Source organism: Suricata suricatta, chromosome 14, assembly GCF_006229205.1.
Source record: "Suricata suricatta isolate VVHF042 chromosome 14, meerkat_22Aug2017_6uvM2_HiC, whole genome shotgun sequence".
NCBI classification, from domain to species: Eukaryota; Metazoa; Chordata; class Mammalia; order Carnivora; family Herpestidae; genus Suricata; species Suricata suricatta.
Window position 1 is genome coordinate 81,552,950 of NC_043713.1, and position 26,888 is coordinate 81,579,837.

The following is a 26,888-nucleotide window of genomic DNA, read 5'->3' on the forward strand; positions in this document are numbered from 1 at the left end:
TTTTATTGTATGCTATCCATTTATAAATGCCATATTGTTAAGTGTATTTTGTTGTCCTCTGTAATAGAATCTGAGTTTTGTTCCAGTAGGCAGTCACTTTACCTGGGGATCTGCTGGATCTTTTCAAGGCCTCTTAAGTGTACCTGGGACAGGTCTAAGGTAATTCTGACTGTAGAGCTAGATTATGACTACTGCTAAGGCATGGCTTTTCTGGAATTTCTACTGAATGCCCAGGGTGTTCAACAAGATCTGTACTCTGGATGTTCAGAACTCACACATCTCCCAGCCCAGCTGGGATCATCTCTGGCAGCTTTTTAGCTGTTGAGAATTCAGCCAAAGTTGGCTTTTTGGAGCTCTTTCTCTATAGAGCTTCCTTTTCTTGGGTACTTTGCCATGCAAATTCTTGACGGGGCGGGGGGAGGCTCAATAGCCTTGAACATAATCTCTACTGCCACAGTCCAGAAAGTAACTTTAGACAGCAAGCAGGTGATTGTGGAGTTCACCTCGTCTATTTCTCTCCTCTCAGGGATCATAGTAAATTTCATGTAGTTTACCCAGTTTTATATAGATAAATATGGGAAGAGGCCTAATCTGGTGCCAGTTACTCTGTTATGGCCAGAAGCAGAAATCCTGTTCTTTTGTATGCTGACACTTCCATTTTTAAAAATGTTTGTTTATTTTTGAGAGACAGAGTGCAAACCTGGGAGGTGGGGCGGGGTGGGGGGGGAGGGAGGGAGACACAGAATCCTAAGCAGGCTCCAGGCTCTGAGCTGTCAGCACAGAGCCTGACATGGGGCTTGAACCCATGAACTGTGAGATCATGACCTGAGCTGAAGTCAGACGCTTAACCGACTGAGCCACCCAGGTGCCCCAAGAGGGTTTTTTATTTTATTTTATTTTTTTACATTGTGGCCTATCTGTTAAGTTGGACACTTGACTGACTGAGCCACCCAGGTGCCCCTCCCCTCCCATTTTTACACATTTCCAAAACAGCATATAGTAATATTTTGCACGTATTTTTAATTTTTATGTAAGTGGTATTATATTCCTATTCTATATCTTTTAAACTCAACATATTTTTAAAGATCTATCCACATTTCTTTCTGTATTTGTTCAGTCACTTAAATATTTAAGTGATTTCGAGTGTGTATTAAGTGCAAGACACTGGGTATGCCATTTGCACAAGGTGGAAAAAGTTCCCCTTTCTTGGAGCTTAGGGTCCGGGGAGGTAGGCAGATAATACACAGACGGGGGGGGGGGGGGGGGGGGGGGTGTGTGTGTGTGTGTGTGTGTAATGTCACCAGTAAGTGCAATAAAGGAAAGTGAAGCAGGGTACGTGGACACAGTGTGACTGGGGAAGGGCGACCAGACAAGGTCTCGGTGAAGGTGATATTTGAGCAGAAGCCTGACCTAAGTGAAGGTGTGAGCCATGCAGAGGTCTAGGGGAAGACAGTTCCCGGAAGAGGGCCTGAGTGAGCTGAAAAAAGCATCTGAGCATTTTAAGGAAGGACATGAAGTGATCTCATTTATGTTTGAAAAGTTCTTGCTGGTTGCTGTGCAGAGAGCGGGTCTTGGGAGGAGGTGGGAGGCTGCGGAGGTAATTAATCTAGGCAAGAAAAGGCAACAAACGATGTGAAGTGGTCTTCCTTGGAGAGTTCGTTTACAGGCAGTGCCAACAAACCTTACCGTTAGGTTAAGTATTGAATGAGGAGGAAGACATTTAAAGAGTGATGCCGCAGGGATTAGCCTAAGGAACTAAACAAATAAAATGCCATAAACTGAGATGGGGATGTTTGGGTGGCAAATGAATAGTTCTGCCTTGAACTCGCTAGGGATAAGGTAGCTCTTACACAAGGCAGGGCGGTGTCCTTAGTTGAGCTGGGGATTGGAGCTAGTGTTTACGTACAGTCAGGGGACCGATGGCTTTAGAGCTGTGCCACTAAACAAGAACCCCTAGGAACTGAGTACAGAGAAGAGAAGTGGCCATAGGCCCGAGGCTTGGGAATGTCAATTCTTTTTTTTTTTTTAACATTTATTTTTGAGAGACAGAGAGACAGAGCATGAACAGGGGAGGGACAGAGAGAGGGAGACACAGAATCCAAAGCAGCTCCAGGCTCTGAGCTAGCAGTCAGCACAGAGCCCCACGTGGGGCTTGAACCCACGAACCGTGAGATCATGACCTGAGTCAGGCGCTCAACCTGGGAATGTCAATTCTTAAGTGTCAGGGCTTCCTCTTTTGGAATCCAGTGGAAGAGCCTGGGAAGAAGTAAGCACTGGAGTGGGAGGAGAACCAGGAGAATACGGGATCCCAGAAGCCAGGGAAGGAGGCGTGTGAGGGAGGGAGCGACCTCCCAAGTTCAGGGCTGCCGAGCGGGTGTATGGACATCGTGAGAGGCCTCCAGATAAGCGGTTCGTTCCTTTTAACTGCTGTGTGGCATTCCCTTATGAGAATCGAGAAGGCTCATTCCCCTACCCACCATTTAGGTGAACATTTGCAGTGAACATTCTTGAACATATCATTGATTGGAGCCCGTGGCGGGGAGTTTCTCTTTGGAGTCTTTCTAGGGATGGAATCACCAGATTATTAAGAAAGATCTGCACCATTTCAACTTGACAAAACAGGGTCAGATTGCTTCCCACCATGGTGGTGCTGTGTCCACGCCCATGTTCAGTGTTCAAGAGACCTCCCCCCATTCCTCCACATCTTTGCCAACATTTGCTGTTGCAGACATTAGACTTTTTGCCATTCACGTTTTCCTGAGTGCTAGTGAGGTGGTGTGTCTCTGACACTTGGGTTTCCTTTTATGTGACCTGCCTGTTAATATCAGGTGGTTTTCAATGGAGTTGTCTTTTTTCTTTTTTTCTTTAGCTGTATGATTTCTTTATATATATTCTGGACACTAACCCTGTATTAAATACGTTGCAAATATGTGTGTGTCACACTCTGGTGTGTCTTACCTTGGTAGGGTTGTGTGTAATGTGTGTGTGATATAAACGCTTTTTGTTGTTCATGTTGATGTGTTTAGAGAGAGCACAGCAGGGCAGCGGGGCAGAGGGTGAGAGTCCCAAGCAGGCTTCACGCACAGCGCGGAGCCCGATGCAGGGCTTGATCCCACACCCTGGGATCATGAACTGAGCTGAAATCCAGAGTTGGACGCTCAGCTGATGAGCCACCCAGGCGCCCCAAAATAGATTTGAGTTTTGATGAATCAAACCTGTGTCCTTTGTTCTGTGTCTTACTTAAGCAACCTTTCCCTATTTGAAGGTCATAAAGACACTTGCCTATATTTTGTTCTGAGACTTTAAAAGTTTTTTTTTTTAATTATAAAAGTTATGGTTAATGCATCTAAAATGTATTCTGTGTAGGGTGTGAGGTAGGGATCTTTTATGTTTGCTTCCTCTCATGAAGGCCAGGTCTTCTGACCTCTCCAGCCTCTTCCCTCTGGTCTGCACTGCCACCACCATCACGTCTAGTTTCCTCCAGGGTTTGGGTCTGGTTGGGGCTTTCTTTCCCTGATCCACCGATGACAGTGCCCATCCTTGGACTCATGCCTGAAAGTTTTCATTATTGAACTTTATAAGAAATTTGCTGTGTGGTAGGGTAGGCTGGGCAAAGGGAGGAAGATTATTATTATTATTATTATTATTTTTTTTTATTATTATTATTTGCCCTGAAGTCCTTTGTTTCTAAGCAGCTGTCCACAAGTGTACTTAAAACAGCACTGGCTGAACTTAGGAAAAAGTTCTTTGCCACTGACATTTTAAGAACTAATCTGTGGCATACAGGGGGCCTCACTTTTCCGTGAAACTCTGGGTACTTTTACTTTTGGCTTTCCACACCCCTGCCCCGCCAACTCTCACCTCCGGTTTTTCAGGTTGTCATGTCTCTGAACCATGGGGCCACTCTTCCGGTATTTACACGTGGTGGGTATTTTGTGACTGAGCTGTGGTACCAATTTCATTGGTTATTGCCAACCAGACCATAGTGACAGGCCTGACGGGTTCTGGGGTTTCCTGTTGCCTCATCGGCACTGAGACCCTGGATTCCAAAAATAAAAGCACAAGAAACCACCGTGACCTCACGGTCTCTGCGTGCGCGTTGCTCTGAGCGCCAGGGCTGTTCCCCCGACCCCCAGCAGCCCGGCCCGGCCTGGGCCCTGCTCCCCGCCAGAGCGCCGTGGGGTCCAGTGGCCTGGACGGGCTCTGAGGGCCGCCCCCCCACCTGAGAGCTTGCTCGCTGTCCCCTCCCTTCAGGCCACCTCCCGCAGGGCCAAAGTGGCTCCAGCCGAGAGGATGAGCAAGTTCTTGAAGCACTTCACCGTCGTTGGGGACGATTACCATGCCTGGAACGTCAACTACAAGAAATGGGAGAATGAGGAGGACGAGGAGGAGGAGGAGGAGCAGCCGCCGCCAGCACCTGCCTCGGGCGAGGAGGGCAGAGCTGCCGACCCGACTGCGGCCCCGGCCCCTGCGCCCAGGCCCCCCCTAGACTTCAGGACCACATTGAGGAAGCTGTTCAGCTCGCACAGGTTTCAGGTAGGTGGGCAGAGGCCCAAGATGCCTGGGGTGGGGCAGAGCCGTCAGCCAAGAGTCACGAGGCCAAGGTGGGGGCCCGTCTCTGCCACCGTACGTCTACTGAATGCTAACCATGTGTCAGGCGCCCCGTGCAGCACGGGACGGGTCCCGTGTTGTCAGGGATAAAAGAAGTCCCAACCCAAAGTCAGTTAAAGGTCTTGTCACCTGATGTAGTCTGTCCCTACTCGGCCATGTGGAGGGAGGAGGCGCAGACACCTGCTACAACGTGGATGAGCCTTGACAACGTGGTGCTCAGTGAAAGGAGCCAGTCAGACCACCGAGCGTACAATTCCATGTATGTGAAATGTTCAAAATCGGCAAGTCCGTAGAGACAGACAGCAGATTGGTGGTTCCAAGTTGGAGGGAGGGTAGAATGGCAACGGGCTGCTTCCTGGATACAGGTTTCCATGTGGGGTGATGAAGACATTCAGAACTACACAGTGGTGATGGCTGCACCGCCTTGTGAATGTGCTAAATGCCCCCGAACTGTAAGACAACTTGAGGATGGTTCACATGTTACAGCAGATTTTAGGTTATGCAGATTTTACGATGTATTCACAAAAAGTAAAGGGTAAACGCTGGAGGTGGATAAAACATTCCGCCCTGAGTGGAACAAGGCCGAGACAGTCCCAGGTCCCAAAGGCGCATCACCATGGGCGCTTCGGTCTCTTATTTTGTGGAGCAATCTGCATAGTGGGGTCCCTGGCTGCCCCTGGGGTGCACTTAGGGGAAAACATGAGAGGGAGATGTGGGCTTGAGAGAAGACTGAAGTGTCTCTTGGCATCTTCTGACTTTGAAGGACAAATGCAGGTTGAGTCTGGCTGGCCCCGTCCCAGCCCCCAGCCCCGAGTGGGCAAGCGGTGTCTGGAAACACGTTCTGAGAGCCCCAGGAGACGCAGAGGCCCAGAGACGCTAGGGAAGCACGCAGCCCCTTGTCAGCCCAGGTCCTGCCACGGAGCCGTTTTGGGGACCCTGTGGCAGGTGGCCTCCTACACTGAAATAAACCAGCACCTCCCTGGAGCTGACCTCCCTCCTGGACGCAGAAACAGCCCTTGCCTCTCCCATCACTTACTTTGTTCCAGGGTAAAATAGAAAAAACAATTTTTTTTAATTTTGGTCTTTTTCTCACTCTCGCATAGCTTAGAGAAACGAGGCAGGCCAAACAGCCCAGCAAGCCTTGCAGCTCAGCCCTTTTCTCTGTGGCTGTGACAGGAAAGGAAACGTGGTATTAAGTTGTTGGGGTTGAAATCCCAAACCCTCAATTTCAGGAGCGGAAGGAAGGAGTCAGCTTCCCTCCAGCTGCAAGGGGAACCCTGGACCTCCCCACTCTGGGAGGTCCTGTCTCCTGAGGGGGCTACAGGGCTGGCCCCCTGTGCCAGGAACCCTAAGGACACTCCTTCGGAGAAGCCTGTCGCTTAGTCATTCCCTGGACAGTCACTTCTCAAGCACCGCGTCCCAGGCGCACAGCAGCAAGCGTGGCACATACGTCGCATCCTTATTCTTGGAGGAGCCGCGGTCTGCGACCAGGCAGGCGCTCCAGGAGCCGTCACCCAGACTGATGCTGGTTATGGGTGAAGGGAAGCCTTCTGTAGGAAAAGAGAAGGGGGCTCCCAGAGATCCCGGGGGCAGGGAGCCACGTGACCCAGGACTGTGTGTCAGAAGACATGTAGTGGAGGAGGTGACCTTTTGGATGACACCTGAAGCTTAGGCAGGGCCGAGCTCCGAGACTGGAGGAGGGCAGGGGCTTTCCAGGCAGAGAGCCTGTGTTTGCAAAGGGCCAAAGATAGGAAAGGATCTGTCCTATTCTTGGCATTGAGAAGGGTCCACGTTGGCTTACGCGTAGCAAGTAAAGGGTAACTTGGCAAGAGAGGAGGTGCTGGAAGGTCCCCTGTGGGCAGTGGGCAGCCCTGGAAAGTCTGTGTGTGTGGGTGGGAGGGAGTGACTCAACCAGATTTGTGGAGAGGCTCAGGGAGACCGCCATGGAGTGGGGCTACCAGTTGAGGGGTTTGTTTCTTGCATGAATCTGCATGCAAGAGGATTCTGGAATCCGTTTCTTGGGTGCATTCTCTACCTGTTCCCATGCGTTGAAGCCGGCTAGGTGACCAGAAACACAGTGAATTGCCATCACTCTCACACTGGATGATATAAGCAAGGGAAAGAATAGAGGGTGTGTTGGGCCTCTGTGGAATCCATGGGTGGACAGGGTAGCTGAGCTGGGGAGGACAAGGTGAAGGTCAACGGGCTTCACTTTATTACCTGCTCACTATGGCTGGGCCCCATGCCTTATAAGCACCCTTCACATTACCTCATGTAATGTTCCCTCTGTCATTCTAGGGTGTGAAATGTGGCCAACCCCAAGCCTAGAGTTACACTTGAGAGATGTGTCCGAGGTCTAGGCTAATGCGGGGGCCGGCCAGGGCTGGTGGGTCCGGAGTCTGCACGCTCACCATGGCCGTCTTTGCCCCATCTGGGTTTAGAATCAACCAGCTTCCCTGAATTCTCAGCTTTTCTCTTTGTGACATGACTCCCCTCAGAAATACCACTGCCTTGTGAAGTGACAATTTCAGGGTCTGGGGATTTGTTCACAGCGGTCAGGATTGGGGCCCAGACATTGTAGTTTTGTGACCTTGGGTCTGTCTCGCCTTCCTTAATTGAAGAAAAATTCACATAAAGTTAGTAATTTTATTATTTTTAAGTTTTCTTATTTAAGAAAGTGCGCGCACATGGATGGGGACAGAGAGAGGGAGAGACACTTCCAAGCAGGCTCTGTGCTGACAAGGTACAGAGCCCAATGAGAGGCTTGAACTTACCGCGAGATCATGACCAGAGCTGAAATCAGGAGTCCTTCGCCTAACTGACTTTACTGAACCAGCCAGGCACCCCGAAAGTTAATCATTTGAAAGTGAACAATTCAGTGACATTTCACACACTGACGTGTTGTAGATCCCCACCACTGTCTGGTTCCGGAATGTCTTCATCACCCCAACGGGGGATCCAGTACCCATTAAAAAACAGCCCCCCCGGCCCCTGGGGGCCACCAGTCTCTGCGTTCTGTCGGTACAGGTTTGCCTGTTCGGGACTCTTCACGTGAATGGAAGCAGACGGAGTGTGGTCCGGGTGTCCAGCTTCTTCCCCAGGAGCGTGTCTTCTCCGTCACTCACGCTGTAGCGTGTCAGCACTCATTCCTTTTTATGGCCGAATATTCAGTCTGCTTTTAATGTCTCTGTGCCTTGGTTTTAGACCAGATGAGCTCTCATATCCCTCCAGTGCTAAAATAAAACCAAGGATGAAGAGGGGAAAGGGAAAGGGAAAGGGAAACGGAAAAGGTAAGGGTAAGGGAAAGGGCGGAAAAGTAACCTGCCAGAGGCTGGAATCTTCATCTGAGCGACTGGATTTGAATATGTGTGAAAACTTCATTACAAAGCAACTTGCCATATGGTTTTCATAGTAAACCATGTCATCGAACACTTTAATTACTGAAATAATTAGCTACAGGCTGAGATGGTCAAAAGGTTTACTAGTCCATTCTCACACAGGCCTGTTTAGATTCGGCCCAAAACTGCGGGCACAGCCAAGAAAATGGCAGATAGACTTGGCGGAATCTCCCCGGGAGAGAAGATGTGGAAAGCAGGGCCCTGAGGGAGGCAAGGGAGGGTCCATGATTCCCAAGGGAAAAGAGAGGGGTCACACGGTGTCCTTCAGGTCTCCTCCCATTGCTGTCATTTCCACCACCGGCCACTGTCACCCCCACCCTGCCCTTCGAGCCGTCACCATGGGCCCCCCGTCGGTGAGTGCGCACCCTCACTGCACCCTGCTGTCACGGAGCCCGCGAGACGGTCCTCCACACCACTCTCCTCAGTCCCCAGGAGACCCAGGACTCCCACGGCCCTTTGCCTCCTAACGAGCACGCGTGAACTGAGCCAAATACTCGTGGCTCCGGATGGAAGCTATTTTGTGTGTCCCGTGGACATCACTGTAATCCTGCCTAAAGCAGGCAGTTCCCGGAGGACTCCGATCTGTGAGGCAAATCTTTCTAATTATTTATGGAACATCTGTTCTGGGCATACCTTGGCAAGAAGATCTCCAGAAACAGAAAAAATGAAAACTTAAAAAACATTTTCTTGCCATCTAGGAATCAGCAGTTTGGCTTGAGATCTGCTGAGAGGCAGTGAATGGATACGAAGACCGGTGGTGACTGAGTGTCACTCAGCCACACAGAGACGCTCCAGGGGGACAGACACTTCTGGGGGGCGGCAGAAGGGGGGAGAGCAACGGGCCTGGAAGCTGCTTGGCTGTGGGCAGCGGCGTCCCTCCCTTGGCATCTTTCCCCGGATGGTCTCCCCTAGATGTTTCCAGCCTAATGGTTTCTTGCGCCTTCCCTTGGTCTGCAGGTTATCATCATTTGCCTGGTCATTCTGGACGCCCTCCTGGTGCTCGCTGAGCTCATCCTGGACCTGAAGATCATCAAGGCTGACAGGAACGCCTTCAAGGTAGTGTGTCAGCAGCCCTGTAATACCTTTCCTGCGGCAGGCAGAGCGGGACAGCCAGCCCCCGCCTGGGGGTCGCCGGTCCTTAACAGAGTAGGTTGACTGGGTGCTTCTAACCAAAGAGCAGAGAAAAGGTCTGTCTTCCTAAGCTATAGACAAGCATTTACTACAAGCAGGAAACCTTTCCCTGTGATGGCTCGAGTCTCCAGTGGTGTTGGACCGCTGAGCCGGAGCCTGCTGCTGCTTCTGGAGGGAGGACCTGACTGCGAAAGGGATGCTGTCCCAGCTTTAGGGGCAGACGGCCTGTTTCTCGGCCCGTCAACATTCTCACGCGGTCCTCATCCTGGAGATGTGCCCACTGTTTATCCCCAGGTCACAGCTGCTGCCTGAGCCTGCCCGGACATTTGTCCAGCCTTCCCAAGCCAGCTGCTAGCTTTTCTTCTGTGGCCAGCCCGAGTCCTGCCGTAGATGGAGGAGTATTTTTCTCCTCTCTCTAAACACAATCAGTGACATAACGGCTGTACTCACTGTCTTGTGCCTTTTTCTTCAACTTTTTATTATGAAAATGGCAAACATTTTGCTGTATTTGCTTTTTCTATATATAGATCCATAGACACACCCATGTATTTTTGACTATTTGAAAGTAAGTTAGACATCAGGACACAAATATTTCAACTTGCCTAAGAATGAGGTCTTTCTGGGGCACCTGGGTGGCTCAGTCGGTTGAGGGTCTGACTTCAGTTCAGAGGTCATGATTTTGCAGCTCATCCCTCGCATCAGGCTCTGCCCCTCCCCTGTTCTCTCTTTCTCTTGCTTTTTTTTTTTAATGTTTTATTAATTTTTGATACAGGAGAGACAGAGCATGAGAGGGGGAGGGGCAGAGAGAGAAGGAGACACAGAACTGGAAACAGGCTCCAGGCTCTGAGCTAGCTGTCAGCACAGAGCCCGACGTGGGGCTCGAACCCACGAACGTGAGATCTGACCTGAGCCGAAGTCGGAGGCTTAACCGACTGAGCCACCCAGGCGCCCCTGTTCTCTCTTTCTCAAAATAATTTTTTAAAATGTTTCAATAAAAAAGAATAAGGTCTTTCTCCTAGAGACCATATTATCAATACCTGAAAAGTTATCAATGATTCTTTAATAACCAGTTTATATTCAGATGTCCTCATCTGCCCCAAAATTATCTAATGTTTTGTTTTTCCAAACTAACATCCAGACTTCTGAAATTATACTCAGTCATGTCTCCACAGGCTCTTTTAATCTAGAAAAGTCCTCCCACCTTTAATTTTGTTCCCTTAGGACAGACTTTTTGGAGTCCAGCCAGTGCTCTTGTCAAGATGTCCCGTGTTCTGGATCTGTTTCCCCAAAGGTCCTCAGCTCGCTCCCTTATTCCCTGTACCCCATCGGTGAGGTCTGGAGGCACCATTAGCAAGAGTTCGTGGCTGGTGGGGGGCTTTCTGTATAGCAGAGCACATTGCTATCAGGATCCTCGGTGGGACACGTAAGGTAGTGACTGCTGAGCTGTTCCACTGTCCCTGTGCCGTTACAGGTCTTGTGCACAGGGACACGTGACTGCCACACACAGATCCTCTCCAGTGAGCATCCACACAGTGGTCTGAATACCCTGGGGGCTGCAAACTCAGATTTCCATCATTCACTTTATATGCCGTATATATATATGTATCACTGTGGACTCATGGATTTTTTGTGATTATCATACAATGAATACACAAGTCATTCTGTTTGGTGTTCACATTGTCCCAAATTTGGTCACTGCAAGACTCTTCAAACAGACTACTGTCTTTTTAGCAGGACTCCGGAGGCTCTGAGCATTTCCTTGCTTTCTGGCCCAAGATAATGGCCCGCCTAAGTTTGTGCTTTCCCCGCCTAGAATGGAAATGGTTACTTTAAGGAAACCTAGTATTTATAAATAAAGATCTGGCAACCCTCTTCACTTGCCATCTCCCTTGGAGATCATTCTAGTCAGTACGTGGGAGTCGGCCTTAGTCCTTCCCACAGCACTCCATATGAAGGTACCACAATGCATCTGACAAGTGCCTTTCTAGTCTACAAAGAATATAGAAAATCTTTTGTCTGTAAATGGTGCTGCAGCGAATATCCCTACAACATGACTTTGTGCGCGGGTGAGCGTAGCTGTAGGATCAATTCCTAGCATTGGAATTACTGGGCCGAAGGGCATGGTTTTCAGTCCTGCCACTGCCCAACTGCCCGTCAGAGGGCAGGCAGGGCAGAGCCCCAGTCTGTGGTGCCCTGGCCGTATTCCCAGGTCAAGAACCCCAACCATGGAGTTCAGGGTCAAATGAGGAGTTCACTCTCTGGCGCCTGGGCAGATGCACTCAAGGCCAGCTCAGCTGCGTGCCCTGCCCTGGCCCCGCTCTCACTGTGCCACCTCTGTCCTCTCCAGGTGTTCCACTGCATGAGCATTGCCATCTTGACCTTCTTTATGATGGAGATATTTTTTAAATTATATGTCTTCCGCTTGGAGTTCTTCCACCACAAGTTTGAAATCCTGGACACCATCGTGGTGGTGATTTCCTTCATCCTTGACATTGTCCTCCTGTTCCATGAGCACCAGTTTGAGGCCCTTGGCTTACTGATTCTGCTCCGGCTGTGGCGGGTGGCCCGGATCATCAACGGTACGTTCCCTGCACTCCCAGGTTGCAAAGGGGAGCCAGAGGCCATGGTTCCTCCTCCTCCTGGCTGGTATTTTCTAGAGAAAAAGGAGGTGGTCTGAGTTGGTTCCTACCACCGCCTCTGTGGCTACAAATTGACACGGAGACACATGCTCGAAGAGGAACCACATTTCTCCTTTAGGCTGGTGAGGGGTCCGTCTGCTCCGATGCAGGGCTGCCGGGCTCTGCCTGTCAGCACTGAGGGCTCCCATGGGCTCTAGGAGCCAGGTCAGATCTGATTAAAGTTTATTAGGAATATTCATTGAGGGGGACACCTGGGTGGCTCAGTGGGTTAGGCATCCAATTCTTGATTTTGGCTCAGGTCATGATCTCACAGTTTGAGACTGATCAAGCCCTGTGTTGGGCTCTGCACTGAGAGCAAGGAGACTTGCTTGGGACTCTCTCTCTCCCACTCTTGAACACAAAATAAACATTTAAAAAAATAATTTGGGCTCTTTCAAAGGAAATAAAGGAAGCTTTCCACTTACTACTGAATATGCTTATGCCAACGGATTATTTCACTCATCAAGCAGTGAAATACTCTGTGCAAAGCCTCTGCACCATCGAAGTGGATCAACCCTTATGAACTATGCCCAACTCAGGAACAGTTCCTACCCATTACTGTCCTTTGAGAGATGTACTTTTTTTATGTTTCTTTTTTTTATTTTTTTTTGAGAGAGAGAGAGAAGGTGAGCAGGGGAGGGTCAGAGAGAGAGGGAGACACAGAATCTGAAGACAGGCTCCAGGCTCTGAGCTAGCTGTCAGCACAGAGCCTGATGCAGGGCTTGAATCCACAAACCGTGAGATCATGTCCTGAGCTGAAGTTGGACACTTAACTGACTGAGCCACCCAGGCACCCAAGATGTGCTTTTACAGACAAAACTAACAGCCCGAGATCCACTCATTTTCTTGGTCAGTGTGGTAGCAAGGCACAGGGCTATTGCCCACTGTTGCGCTATCAGATTTAGTGGCCGCGTGTGAAAGGTCTGACAACGCAACACAAGCCTCACTTGGACTCACACAACCAAGAGTGCTGGGAAGCGGGGGCCACTGCTCCCGGCTGAGTCCACACATGGTCACGCTTACTTGGAAGGCACAGAGCATCCCCAGCTGCTGCACGGGCTTTTGCGGCCATATCCCCACTGTGGCATGGGCATTTGGGAGCCATCCGATAAGGCTGATCACCGTGTGTCAGCCCTGACTTAGTTGACTGCCTGGCAGAGAAACTGCCCTAGGCTGTGGGAGGAGGAACGTCAGGAAAGCGACAATCCCAAGGCCAAGCTGGAGTGTTCCCAGCCTTGCACTATTGTGGCTCTGGTGTAGAGTGCCACGGAGCCACGCTGCGTGAGCAAGTTCTATGTCGAGGAGCTTCCGTCCCCCGGGGGGTCGGGGACTGGCAGGACTTAGCCCTTGTGAGCTGGAGGGAGAGCGTCAGCAGCCAGTTCCCGGCTGTGGAAAGTTCATGAAGAATATTCGTTTGGGGAGCGCCTGGGTACTGAGTAGCTCAGACCCTCCTAGTCCTGATGCCTTTAAGGAACCGACCGTGCTGTCACCAGCTGGACACATTTATAAAGAATACAGGGTTTTTTTTTCCCAAGTGATTAAACTAGAAACCTGTATCTCTGAGACCCTCAATTATTTTACAGGAATAATTATCTCCGTTAAGACCCGTTCAGAACGGCAACTACTGAGGTTAAAACAGATGAATATACAGTTGGCCGCCAAGATCCAACACCTTGAATTCAGCTGCTCTGAGAAGGTGAGCCGACAGATGTGGGGAAATGCCACCTGTTTGCCTTCAGTGTGGCGCTTCTCCCTGCCAGGCCCTTGCTCGGACACTGCCCTCGGCCCAGGATTCCTTGCTCTTTCAGCCCCGGGTTAGGCATCGCCTCCTTCCCCAGAGCCATGTCGGGGGTCCCTCCTCGCCCGCTGGGTCCCACCGGACCGAGGCAGGCGCGCTGGCAGACTCCAGAGGGAGCGCCGCGGCCATTCAGCTGTGCCTCCATGGGGCCCGCTGAGTGCCCGCGCCTCTCCGGTGCGGCTCAGCAGGTAAACTGAGTTGTCTGCTTTTGTAATGACAGGAACAAGAAATTGAAAGACTTAACAAGCTCTTGAGACAGCACGGACTTCTGGGTGAGGTCAACTAGACGTGTGCCTGCTCTGCCCTGAAGGGAAGACCCTGCTTCCACGGGCTTGTGTCTCTGAGAGAAGAAAGCTGCCTCGCCTGGGCCATTTGGGGAGAGGTTTGGCTCGATGCCTGTGCCTCCCTTCAGCTCGGATTCTTGGGGGGAGCGGGGATAGCCGCGGGGAAAGGCTTACCCTTCCTTTCTTGGTGTGACCGAGAGCTTCCCGCCTTCACATCACCATGTATCATAAACTGTATTTGCTCCTGTTGAACAGTTTATTCTTGCTTGAAAATGAACAATGAAGCTGGACAACTACTAGTTGTGTATAAAATTTGATCTCATCAAGTGTACTTTTCACATTTCGTGTGCATATCGAGGAATCAGTGCATACTTTCATATGGGCATTCTGAAAAACAAAGGAAAAAGAAAGCTACCTTAGCTCCAGTCCATTCTAGAAAGTCTTCTCTTCCCAAGGTGTTCTCAACAGCTTCTCTTGGTGCATCTTCCCCCGGGGAGGTTGATCTCAGGTACCCAGGGCCGCCTCTGCCGCACCCAGCTTCTAACTGGCTCTACCCAGTTCTGCCACCTGACAACTTTTTTCTCAATTACTGTACAATTAATGTATAAACGAAATTCCTTCCCGAGGGCTCTCCTACTCTGTTCTTTGCAGCATCAACTGCTAGGAGCCGCTCCGTGGCATCCTGGACAGCCCGCCAGTTGGAGAGCTCCAGTGGCTGCCACTGAAATAGCAATTAGACCCAAGACTCCGTGTAATGAAGGTGACACCAGGGAAAGATCCCCTCGTGACGCCCCGTGCTCTGTGCGCATGATTCTGTACAATGGTTTGCTATTTTTGTATTTGTTTCCACGGGACCTGAAAAGGAAAGCAAACTTGGACTACAAACAATGAATATTTTAAAAATAAGTCACGCGGAAGCAGAGGATGAAGAGACTGGATGAACCCTCGATACCTGAGCTACTTCAGGGTCTGTCCCCTGTTCCGTCTTCCCCAAGGTGCATTTGCTTTCCGCGCATGACCTGTGTGCTGACGGTACCGGAGGTCACCAAGACCGGAGGGTGCCCTACGCTAAGCTAAGGTCACACCAAGTAGAATAGAATTTCCAAAAGGAAAAGGAGGGAAGTGAGTGGAGAGGGGTGATGGGTGGTTTGAGGGCGACCCCACGGGTCAGAGGTATAACTCCACAGCAGGTCTCCAAGGCAGCCCCCCCCCCCCCCCCCCCCCCCCCCCCCCCCCCCCCCCCCCCCCCCCCCCCCCCCCCCCCCCCCCCCCCCCCCCCCCCCCCCCCCGCCCTGGATTCCAGAGGGTGTGGTGTCATTTCCTTGATTAAAAACTTACGTCAAACAAATGGGAAGAAGAAATTAAATGGCAGCTTGGCATTGATGGTTGGCCGAGCTCTGAAGCCTGCCTCTGCAGGTGCAGACACATCCACAAAAGTAACCGCAGTGGAAATAAGAACCGTTCTTTCATTTCCTGAGTTGGCCTATAATAAAAAGAGCAAAGAGCCTTCCAGTGTGGTAGCAGGGTAACAGAGATGGGCCATCTCGTGCCCTCTTCCGCACGCGACCACAGTCAGCACATCTCATAGGTAGGCGGAGGGCCCACCGGCCACTAACTTGGGTGAAAGAGACCACTTTTACCCAGGTTGTCCTAACCCATCAATGTCAATCACAACTCAGTTTTCAAGGAATTTTAAAGAATGAATCTAAGCAAGAATGCTAATGTGACTCCAACTGTTGTCGGTGGAATTTTCCAAGTAAATGACTGCTAAATTGTGTTAAGAATCCACATTGTTTAAATTTCAGTAACTTTTTCACAAAATAAATTTTATTATCACACTTGAGTTTTGTCTGGACTTAGATCTTAACCAATACCTTTATTAAGTTTTGAGAGAAGCATGGGGGGGTGGGGACAGGAGAGGGGCAAAAGGAGAGACAAAGAATCCTAAGCAGGCTCCATACCCAGCATGGAGCCCAGCATGGAGCTCAATCCCGTGACCCTGAGACTGTGACCTGAGCCGAATTCAAGAGTCTTGGTGCTCAGCCAGCTGAGCCACCCAGGGGCCCCTTAACCGATACCTTTGCACTCAAGTCAGACCTACCTCAGGAAAGAAGGATGAAATTAGATTGGCCGTGACATTGACTATTTTAGCCTGTGGGTTCAGTAAGGATCCGTACTTCGTCCACTTCACTTCTATAACCAAGGCCACTGGGAGCTGGCAGGAATCCTGCAGAACAAAATGCCATTCATCAGTCTGAACATTACACAACCTCCTGTCACACTTAATCTGCAGTTCAGAGTTTTCATTATAAAATGTTTCACATATTACAAAATGTTCTGAACCAGAGAGTGAATAGACTCTAGAAGTTCAGATGAAAACAGCTGAAAGCACATATTTTAAAGTACTCAATGCTCCAAAAATATTTTAACACCTAAAGCGTCATTTTTCCATGCTCTCCGGTTTCTAGAGAGGCCAGCCTGTACTTGGAAGTTGTGAGATGCCGACACCAAACTGTGGAACTCTGGGTTTCAAATGCCCTGGCTCTGAGACTCTCTCAGGGGAGAAGCTGGCATTGGCTGGGCAGCGGGGAGAGGATGGAGTCATTCACAGAAATGAAACCTAACTGCGTATCACGTTAAAATGCACCTGGAAGAAATGTAGATGCTTTCTTTCCATTTATTTAACTTTATCATTCAATTTCATCAGCGATTAAGAGGTCACACAGGGGTGTGTAGACGGGCCTGTCAGTCGTCAGATCCTGACCCTCCTGCGAACGGAGAGCACTGCTCCCCCAGCTGGGCCTCCGGAGGCCTGGGCCCAGGACGTCACGGGCCAGCAGCCTCCCAGCCTGTCTCCTGCCTTTCTGCCCGGTTTGTTGGCAGACGTGATGACCACTGAAGCTGCCGGACGGGTAGCAGGGATTCCACTGTCCTACATTTTCCCCACAATAACACGTTTTTTAAAATCCGCCTCTTCAGGACACGAAAAGCTAGCAAGCCTGCTAAATTAGGTACCTGCCAAAAAGGCACCAGTGGAACTCCTTAGCTTGGAAACTACCTTTTAGGAAGTTTGCAGGCGAAAAAATCCCTGTGACCCTCCTGTTATTAGAAGATGCGATTCGCCGCAGGGAGAAACCGAGCTGATTACCACGAGCTCTCCTGTCTGCGGCTCCCTGAGTTTCCTGGACGGAGGTACAGACCCGCTCCAGGCCCTCTGAGCTCCCTGGACCCGTAAAGACCCTGAAAGTCTGCGCTGCCTCTCCTCCCAACCCGTTTTCCCTTCTGAGGGGGTCCTAATAACTGGATGTCTTAACCCATCTGCGAGAAGCCAGAAGCAATTTGCCTGGTTCCCTGAGGTGGCAGAGCCGAGCCAAGACTCAGCTGAACAGCAGGGACTGAGTAATCACAGGCCTCTGCCAGGGACTCAGGAGGAGGGCCGGCTCGGAGCTAGAGAGCTGGTCCTCAGCCCCATTGTCCTCATGCTATAAATACGCTAAGCAGATAATGAGAGGCGCGAGAAGCTGCCACCAGCAAACGCAAGTGCTGGGCAATTAAAGGATAAGATGGAGAGAGCACGCCTCCGGTGACGGTGATGGTGACGGGCCGGCCCACACGCTGACAGCTGAGACAAAAGAAAAAGGTGGGCAGAAGAATCACGTGTGATCAGGAACCTCTCTGCAGGATGTCAACTTCCATTAAACTCTTTGGGGAACTTGGGAATGGAAAGCTGTCCCGTGTGGGCCGCCTTTACAGACCAGGGTACGAGATGGGACAGCGACGTGGACAGGAGGACAGTCCTCGTACTCCTCTGTCCTGTCACGATGCCTCATGTCACACCGACAAGGATCGTAGGAACCGTCAGGATGGTGATGGGTGGTCGTTTCCATGTCTGGAGTGGCCACTAGCCACCATGACTGTCACCTCATTTAATTCAACCACGCCAGGAGGCTGACACTGTAGCCCTCACTCCTTGTTTCGCAGATGAGGCTCAAACCCTCAGAGGCAAGAGTGCTAACAAGGAGCAAAATCCGTTTTCAAGACCCAGGCCCATCTGACGACAAAGCCTGGGCTGCCTCTACCTCCCCACCAGGTAGAGGAGCAGCAGGAGGTGAGACCGCTCGCGTGCGGCCTCCCACTCCCCCCGTACCTTCACGTGGGGCGCCTGGGTGGTGAAGTGGACGGGTACCCAGGCCAGCGCGTCCTGGGCCCGCGAATTTCCGAAGGGCGCCACGTAATCCGGGAAGCCATGGCCCTTCAGGAGGCTCTTCACCCTCTGCTCTGCTAGCGGACACGTGATGGCTTTGGTCAGTCTCGTGGGAGGAAGAAGAGGTGGGTGCAGTGAGGCTGTTGTGCATTCCAACACACGAGCCCCCCACGACACACGTGCCCCCCACGACACACGTGCCCTCCACGACACACGTGCCCCTCCACGACACACGTGCCCTCCACGACACACGTGCCCTCTCTGGCTGCTTTATTTTCTCACTCCAAACGGATCAGTGATGGGAGCCACAGCGTCTCTAACTCTGAGAAATCTCGGTTAGCTCTGGACAGGCAGAGTCTCCGTGGCCAAGAGTTTGGGAAATCCTGCCTCCCCACACCCCTCCTGAAGCACATTGGCACAGTAAAGGCTCTGAGAAGTCCTCACAGTAAAGAATCATGTTTTAAACTTTAATTTGGTGTTCCTCAAACTATTGCTTGGACCACAGATCTGTCCCTACTGATTCTTGTGGAAATGAAGTCCCTGGTGGGGAACTCTGAGAAATACTGGTCTAAAGTGATCAGAAACAATAACGCAAGTGGAATGTGTTGGTATAACCAAAACAATGCTATAATTACCCTGAGGGGATTTTGGGGTGGGAAGTGAGTGGGTGGGAGGGGAGGGGAGGGAAGGGGTAAGAGCCAAATCTTTGTCTTCCTTAGTGAGGACTCAACAATTCAGAAAACCAAAATATCAAGAAGTAGCATGACATAAAGGTTATCCACAGACTTGAGAGTAAGTTTCCAAAAACTCAGCTACAGGAGCTGCAAGAGATTGCCTGCGGAGTGGGGGAAACGAGGGCGTGAACTGGTGTCTGTATAATAAGCACGCAGAGCCGTGTGACATTTTACGGCACATGCGTGTTTGACGCTAACTCGATAAAAGCAGATCCCATGAAGGCTTCCTCTCGCTGGGCGTGTGGCACCATGTATATTAAAATCCAGAAATAGGGAAAGGACTTTCAGGGACAGCTTTTTTTTTTTTTGGCTATCAACTCAGATGTTATGTATGCAACCTTAAAACCAAACCTCCAAAAGCCTTGGGATTTTTATTCTGCCACATCTGATAAGAAAAATGATTTTACAATTTTCCTTTGAATCATGACAAATGGCTTACGGTTGTGAAAATTAACATTAGAAAACAAAGTGCTAACAGGTCACACTGTGGCTTTCATATGCCCTTGTGGGCTGATGCGGAGGTTCCGTTAAAATGTGGGAAGAGCAGGACTACTCTGTTTTCTGATCAGAAGTGACAAGTGCCTCTCTTACCTTAGTTTACAGCCCGACTGCATATCGTAACCGAATAATACAGGGGTCCGGACTCCCTCGAGCGCTAAGCAGTCTTGGTCCGTTGTGCTTCGAAGAATAGTAAGTTGCCCGTATCTGTTCGTGGTCTGAATAATCCCGGACATTCACAGAAAGTTAAGGGACAATCACCCAGTACTCAAGCAGTCTGATTCTCAGGAGACAGTGACACGTGTGACATGAAGCGAAACCCAAATATCCCTTCTCTGGGCATCTGCAATTTTGACAGTTATTTCCCAGGATAGAGTAAATACCGGTTCCATGTTCCTTGATTAGGAGATCCTCAGAAGGAAAATCCTTAGAAACCGTTCCTCCTTTAAAATATTTCTAGCTTTTCAAAATCACTAAACTTGTTTAAGGGTCTCTGGTTAAGTACGCAATTCAATGCATCTAAAAGTCTCAACTTTTCTAAGATTTTCATTATAAAACATTGACATTTTCCACGCTGTTTCGCCCCCAACCACCAGTTTCCACACACCCCCACGTGCTGTGTGGCCAGACCCACCACCCACCAGAGCCGACCAGAGTCCTGGCCAGAAGCAGCCTCCAGCTCACAGGACCCTGAGCAATCAAGAAAAGAGCGACACACACACGGACAGGGAAATCAACCGTCTCTACAGAACCAAAAAGGATATCCCTTCTGAGGCTGAAATCCAGCAGCTAAGGGGAGCCCCACAACATAGCCAGGGTTTCCACTGAGAGGAACTGGCTTTGTATTTTGCTGAAAGACAATGAAGAAATACCCTTAAATAATTCTCAATTTAATAAGGAAATAGGGTGAAAATAAAATGCTTTTCACAGCGAAATCTAGGATTTCTAACCAATAAAAGAATTCCTCCCCCCTACTCAGAACTATAAATATATCTGCTCAGTGTAGGAGTAGATCATTCTATAAAAGAACAAGCTCCCATGGAAGAGAATCTTACTCCCAGAAAGGAAAGCGATACAAGGACTCTGCCTGATTTCCTCACAAACACATGCTACATAAAGCCCTTTGTTTAGTACAAATGGATAGCTGGTAATCCTTCTAAATTGAGATTTTTTTCCCCAAGAAGTTACAAATTTTCTTTATTTGCAATTAAATACGTGTACCAACTTGATCAAACCTACCTGAATGAAACGAATTTCAAACTTCTGCTCCAGTGGAAGCAAAGCACTGCTCACCGCCCCCAGAAGGAGAGAGAGATCAGCTTTGGTTATTTCCCCTTCATCTGTATACGTCAGGCTGTACTTCACCTAAAAACAAAATGGTACTCCAGATCCACCTGTTCCCTTTGCATTTCCGTAGCTGTATTAGTAACTCAAAATATATATAGGAGGCAGATCCTTTCCCATTTCTCTACTTGTGGGACCCTTTCTGTCCCAGCCCATCAGATTTCAGGACGTGTTGCCTCCCTCCTCCCTCCCTAGCTGGCAGGGTCATCTGAGTCCCTCTGTACCGAGTTACATGTGTTCCCCATCAGCAGGTTTGAGCAGATTGATCAGTCTCCGCAGAGGAAATGTGTGTGTTAAAACAATAGCAACAACAAAGTTTCATACATTATTGAAAGTCACTAGATTTGTGGAGAAAAATCACATGTGATTCTTTCAAAGACCCTAAAGAAGCATCCTCCGATGACAGAGCATGAAGGCAAGCAGGAGGCCAAGCCAAGAAAACCAGCACGTCAGAATGGGCCGGAGCCCCCTCTGAAGGGCATCCAGTCCCTCCCCCGGGGCCATGCAGCCCCAGTCTGCCACACAGACTCAGCTTTCAAAGCCAAACCGGGTACCTACCTCAAGAGCGACGCTAGTGCAGAATTTAACACCCCCAGCCTCGGTAAGAGTCTGGTTCAGTACAACCGTGTTGTCCAGTCGGGTGAGTGTTTTATTCAGAGACTCCCTGAGGAGGGACTGAACAGTAATGGGGATCTGCAAAGGAAAGGAGACGGCTCACTGAGGGCGCTGCCCAACAGAGATGAATGGGTTACAGGAACGAAAAACTGGAGGCAAACCTCCGAAGAAAGACTGCCAAGCAGGGAAAAGCATGATACACAACAGTATGCATATTATAACTCCACATTTGCAAAAATACATTCGCTTATATGTACATATATTTACATAGGAAATACTAGAGAAGGATATAACCAAAACTTTCAATGTGGTTGTCTCCGAAAATCTGCGTTCACACAAATGTTCACAGCAGCATTCCTAACAGCCAAAAACTGAAAACAATGCAAATGTCCACCAACCGATAAATGGAAAAATGTAGTATATCATACAAAAGAATATTATTCATCCATAAAATAGAATGGGTGCTGATTCATTCCACAGCATAGATGAATCTTGAAAACATGATCCTAAGTGAAAGAAGCCAGACACAAAAGGTCACATATTACATGATCCCATTTATCGGAAATGTTCAGAACGGGCAAATCCAGTGACAGAAAGTAGATTAGTGGTTGCCCAGGGGCTGACGGAGAGGATTAGAGAAGAATGAGGAGTGCCTGCTAATGACACAGGGGTTCTTTCTGATGTGATGAGATGTTCTGGGTGGCTCAATTAGTTGAGCATCTGACTTTCGCCCAGGTCATGATCTCATATTTCGTTGAGTTCAAGCCCTGCTTCGGGCTTGCTGGAGCCTGCTTCAGATCCCCTATCTCCTCTCTCTCTCTCTGCCCCTCCCCAACTCACACACACAGGCTCGCTCTTGCTTTCCTTCTCTCTCTCTGTCTCAAAAAAAAAAACATTTTAAATAAATGAATGAATGAATAAAATGTTCTGGAATTAGGCAGTGGTGATGGCTGCACAACCTGTGAATATACTAAAAACTGTACAACGGTACACTTAAAAATAGTGAGTTCTACGGTATGTGACTGCATCTCAGACACACACACACGGCTCCGTCACATCACCCAGCACGTAGATATACACTCACCTCCAGAGCACGGCTTCTACCAACAAATGCACTCATCCTGTACACACACGAGCACATTCTGCACAGTCCCAGCCCACAGCCCCCTGCACCCCACACCCTCCCTGAATATACCCTTGACCCATTTCATGCCCAACTTCTACACACACCCTTACACACACACACACACACACACACACACACACACACACACACACAAGCTGGTGGAATATGGTACAAGAAAACACAGACAAATCTTTCAAGCAGAATCAGGAAGCTCTGCTTAACCCAATGCTATTAAAGGACATTTTTCATGGGGCGCCTGGGTGGGTCAGTCGTGGAGCATCTGACTCTTGACTGGCTCAGGTCATGATCTCACCATGCATGGGTTTGCTCTGTGCTAACAGCGTAGAACCTGCTTGGATTCTCTCTCTCCCTCTCTCTCTGTCCCTCCCCTGCTTGCATGTTCGCTCGCTCGCTTGCTTTCTCTCTCAAATAAACATTTTTTTAAAAATAAAGAACAGTTTTCATTTATGGCCACTGCCAGGAGAGTGATAAGCAGCAAGCAATCTTTTAAATGGCTCAACCCTCTAGGGAGTTGGGCCTCTTCATACCGTGTGACAAATCTGATGTTTGCTTTAAATGTCAGTGTTCAGAAATCACTGTTGAGTAAGGAATCTAACTTGTATTTGGTTGTTTATATTGCTTTGAACTTCGCCCTCAATCATGTACCATGCTGTTTATAATTCACAACTACTAGGTATTTAAACTGTCATTTTACAGATAAATAAATCGTTCTTACACATCTGCTCCCATGACCAAAAGGACCTGTAGCTATCCTTATAAGTCAAGCCTCTAAGAACGTGACATGGTTAGAAGCAAAGACAAGCTGTCATGTGACAACAGTGGCTACAGGGCATCCCCAAGCATCACAACGCCCTCTGCACAGCAGCCCCACCAATCGGCGTAAGAGCCACAGAGGGAGTCCCTTGCTATGAGTCAATGAACTCTCCAGTTTACATCCTCGAAAGACAACCGTGGGTTTATCTGAACATACTGATCCCTGGTTCAGCATTAACACGGGGTTCTAAGCAAGTGCACACCCTTCCACACCAGCCTCTGACGAAGCCATTCCGGTGGCATACAGGCGTAGTTGGCAAAAACCAAAGCGTCCAGGTTAGACAAGCTTTGCAAAGACTGAGGGATGGGTGTGGGTGGCGAGAGCGGCACCGGTCTGTCAACAGCCACTGGGATAGACACAGAATGGCTACTCTGGTTTCCTGAATGTCCTATCGGTCATATTCCATCCCCAAACTACCCATGCAGCAAAGAACTAAAGCATAATACGTAACAGTGGAATTATAGAGCTGTAACTTAATCTGTCATTGAAGCTTCAACAGACACTAACAACGATTCCAGGCAATCCTAACAGGCTGCACTTAAGGCAGAGGCTGGATCCAATTTTTATACTCCTGATCCTCTAACAAATCTTGGAGGCTGCCTTTTAAAAATCTTTATGAACAAATCTGATATTAGTCGATCTGTTTGTCCTTTAGAGCACAAACTTTGGTATCACACAAATCCGAGTTCAAAGTCCCAGTGCCACTTCCTTACTGCATGGCCACAGGGTGCAGAGAAAGAACATGTGTGAAGCTTGTAACTTGGGGCCTGGCGCACAGTAAAGCTTGTCCAGTGTTGTGGTTGACAGGTCGTTGGGGATTCCTGTCCCCGCTCTGCCACTTGCCCGCTGGGCAGCCCTGAGCAAGCTGATTCGATTGCTCTGTAACTCACGTGCCAGGGAGTGGTCACAGGACCCACCTCCGAGGACTGCGAGACTAACGGGCTAACGGACCTGAGGCGTGCACGGGGCTGGGGGCGGTGCTCCGCACGCAGCACTCCCCTTCTCCTAACACCCGTCATCTTCACACTAGGTCTCCCTGCTTGACCGAACCAATCCCCGAGGCATTCATTCAAGTAACACATAACCCACTGGGTACCCAGTACATTCTAGGCAGCACCTTAGCACTATGGATATGTCATGAACAAGACAGACAGGATCACTGTCCCCACAGTTCAAGTTTTGAATGGTAGAATCAAAGCGTTTTGATTTGAGGTATTTGAAAGCTAATCTATTATATGGTTTTCAAACTGGGTTCCTGGGAGCCACAGGGTTCCTCAGAAAGACCAAACAGGAGAGAGATGGGGAGGCCAGGCAGGTGGAGGGCTCTGGGCCCCATCCCTGCTCCAATCAGGGGCTTTGGATTCAATCCAAGTTACACACTAGGGAGAGTTCTGCTTGAGATCACATTTGAAAAAACTCTGAACAAGTCTGAAAACACCTTTACAGATGAGGAAATCCAGGCCAACACACAATAGTGTGAAGGCCAAAGTCACACAACTACTTCCTTTCAAATGTCTACCTCAAACACGTTTGCGTCTAGAGACTTAACGAAGTCAATTACAGTAGGTGTCACCGTCGCAAGTGCTCCCTGGGCAACGAGAAGCTGCGCAGAGCACCTCTGGGCATTCTCCCACTCCAGCCTTACACCGGCCTCCGGGGCAGACACTTACCATCTGCTCAACAACTGGGGAGAGCGAGGCGCACATACATCATACGAGAAAATAATGGCGAAGTTGAATTTTGAACCAAAGTCAACCACTTCCATGAACTTCAGGAAACCATGACAAGGCCATCGCCTTGGGCCTCCTTAGGGACTGTATTTATAGGCACAGGGTGTAGACCCCAAAATAAGGGGTAGATCCATGTTCCTTTGCTCTGACATATCCACGAAAAGACCTTGGCCTCCTGGCCACAGCCTGACAGAGCCCCTAGAATGGGATCGAACAGAATCCACACCTATACCTCAACCCCCGCAGCTACACCATGAGTGTTCAGCTCCTACACAGGTGTGGACCTTCACTGCCTCTATCTTCTACCCTGGACAGACGGCATCCTGGTAGCTAGCCAGCACTCCTGACGGGAGGCCTGTAAAGCACAGAAGTCAATCACACCCAATGTCAGTAACATAGCTAAACCACTTAAATATGAAAAAGTGCCAACTATGAAAACAGGGATTTTGAAAATCTGTCCCTTCTGTTACTACAAAAGTGTCCTCTGCTAAGGAGTTTCCCTATTTCATTTCTGTTTGCCTTTTGGCAAATGTTTTTGTTACTGGCAGTAAGGTACCCTTTTAATCATATGTGTATTCATTTCAAAGGGCTCAGAAAAAAGATAGCATATTATAAAGTCTCTTACTTTCCACCAAGAAATACTCTTACCTCTGCCTTTATTAAACCAGGCACCTAAACAAAAAGAAACAAATTCGGTTAAGTACAATGAAAAGAAGCATTTTTATTGCTTTTTCAGACCACAGGTGAAAGGATATAGTCATCTTATTACAGACTTCACAAAAGAAGACAGTTTCCTTAATCAAGACTTGCCGCCTCCGTATTTTTATATCTATGTCAGAATGCCAAGGTAACTTTATGTCTTCCTTCTATACTCACTTCCTTCAGACTGCAAGCTTAATGCAACAGTCCGACAGAGCTCATCTCTGAAGCCTCCATGTTTCGCTGTAATCGTTACAGACTTCCCACACGGTCACCAGTGACACAGCGCTGTGGGGGACATGTGGCTCCTATCCTCCAGGGTCAGCCTCCCGCACCTGACCTCACTGGAAGACCACAGTCCCCGGCCCAGGCGATTTCACAGCCTCCTAACTGCCCTTCCTGTCTTTAGCCCAAACCACTCAATGGCGAGCTCCTGCGTCCCCGACATAGCAGAGCGCTCCTTCCGAAGGCCTCGACCCCCTTCACTTCCCGCCTGTCTCCCCCAACCTCACTTCTCCCCACAAGACCCCCTACCAGGCCAAAGGGAGCTTAGGGGTGGGGCTGAGTCGACATGTTTGGGGAGGCCTGTGCTGAGAGAACGGAGCCTGCACGCTTGAGGGGCTACTGCCAGGACCACCGTGGGAAGTCAAATAACTGCAAGAATTCACAGACCTACATGGCTGACTTCTGAGAAGAGGGAAAGAGGGAAAAGGGAAGGAAGGGAGAGAAAAGCTTAAACTTGATTCTGAAAACTGCAGCCCAGATGAATACTGATGTCATGGACCGCCCTCCTCCCTTCCCGTTCCCCAAAAAATAACAAAATCAGGAGGTGAGGGTTCACAGCGATCACATGATTTTTCATCACTGAAAACAACCATCACCTCCTACGACCCTCCATGCCGTCCACCAAGTGGGCCAGCGGCCTCTCTCATGTACTCCCTTCCGGCTCCGGTCACTGCAACCAGAAAGAAGGGGCCTCAGGACCACCGGGACCTCTTCTCCTTCCCCAGCGATCCTGTTTCCTACCTGTCCCTCCCTGCTGATTTCATCTGCGAACCAGAATGGAGACTTTCTATTCTTTTCCAGCCTATTTCTCAGAGAGGGATCTTCTTGGTGCTAGTGTGATTATTTCTGCCACAGACATTAAGATGTTTATATAATTTCTAAGATTTTCAGTTCTTAAAGTCTTTTTTTATTCGGGAG

The 26,888-nt window shown here is 49.4% G+C and overlaps 2 protein-coding genes across 7 annotated transcripts in view; one reads left to right on the top strand and one right to left on the bottom strand.

Annotated features, from left to right (window-relative positions):
* HVCN1 (hydrogen voltage gated channel 1) overlaps positions 1–14,226 on the top strand; it is a 34,558-nt gene extending 20,332 nt beyond the window's left edge. For all 5 annotated transcript variants that reach the window (XM_029921306.1, XM_029921307.1, XM_029921304.1 and 2 more), the window contains 5 exons: positions 4,255–4,536; positions 8,967–9,065; positions 11,488–11,719; positions 13,402–13,514; positions 13,837–14,226. In XM_029921306.1, the coding sequence (XP_029777166.1) occupies positions 4,255–4,536; positions 8,967–9,065; positions 11,488–11,719; positions 13,402–13,514; positions 13,837–13,902 (792 nt within the window). In that variant the 3' untranslated portion in view covers positions 13,903–14,226. The remainder of the gene's footprint in view (positions 1–4,254; positions 4,537–8,966; positions 9,066–11,487; positions 11,720–13,401; positions 13,515–13,836) is intronic.
* TCTN1 (tectonic family member 1) overlaps positions 14,138–26,888 on the bottom strand; it is a 28,073-nt gene continuing 15,322 nt past the window's right edge. For both annotated transcript variants that reach the window (XM_029921301.1, XM_029921302.1), the window contains 9 exons: positions 25,635–25,658; positions 21,239–21,373; positions 20,576–20,701; positions 20,101–20,186; positions 19,430–19,570; positions 18,048–18,210; positions 16,002–16,127; positions 15,239–15,383; positions 14,138–14,287 (listed from right to left, as the gene is read on the bottom strand). In XM_029921301.1, coding sequence (XP_029777161.1) covers positions 15,240–15,383; positions 16,002–16,127; positions 18,048–18,210; positions 19,430–19,570; positions 20,101–20,186; positions 20,576–20,701; positions 21,239–21,373; positions 25,635–25,658 — 945 coding nt within the window. In that variant the 3' untranslated portion in view covers positions 14,138–14,287; position 15,239. The remainder of the gene's footprint in view (positions 14,288–15,238; positions 15,384–16,001; positions 16,128–18,047; positions 18,211–19,429; positions 19,571–20,100; positions 20,187–20,575; positions 20,702–21,238; positions 21,374–25,634; positions 25,659–26,888) is intronic.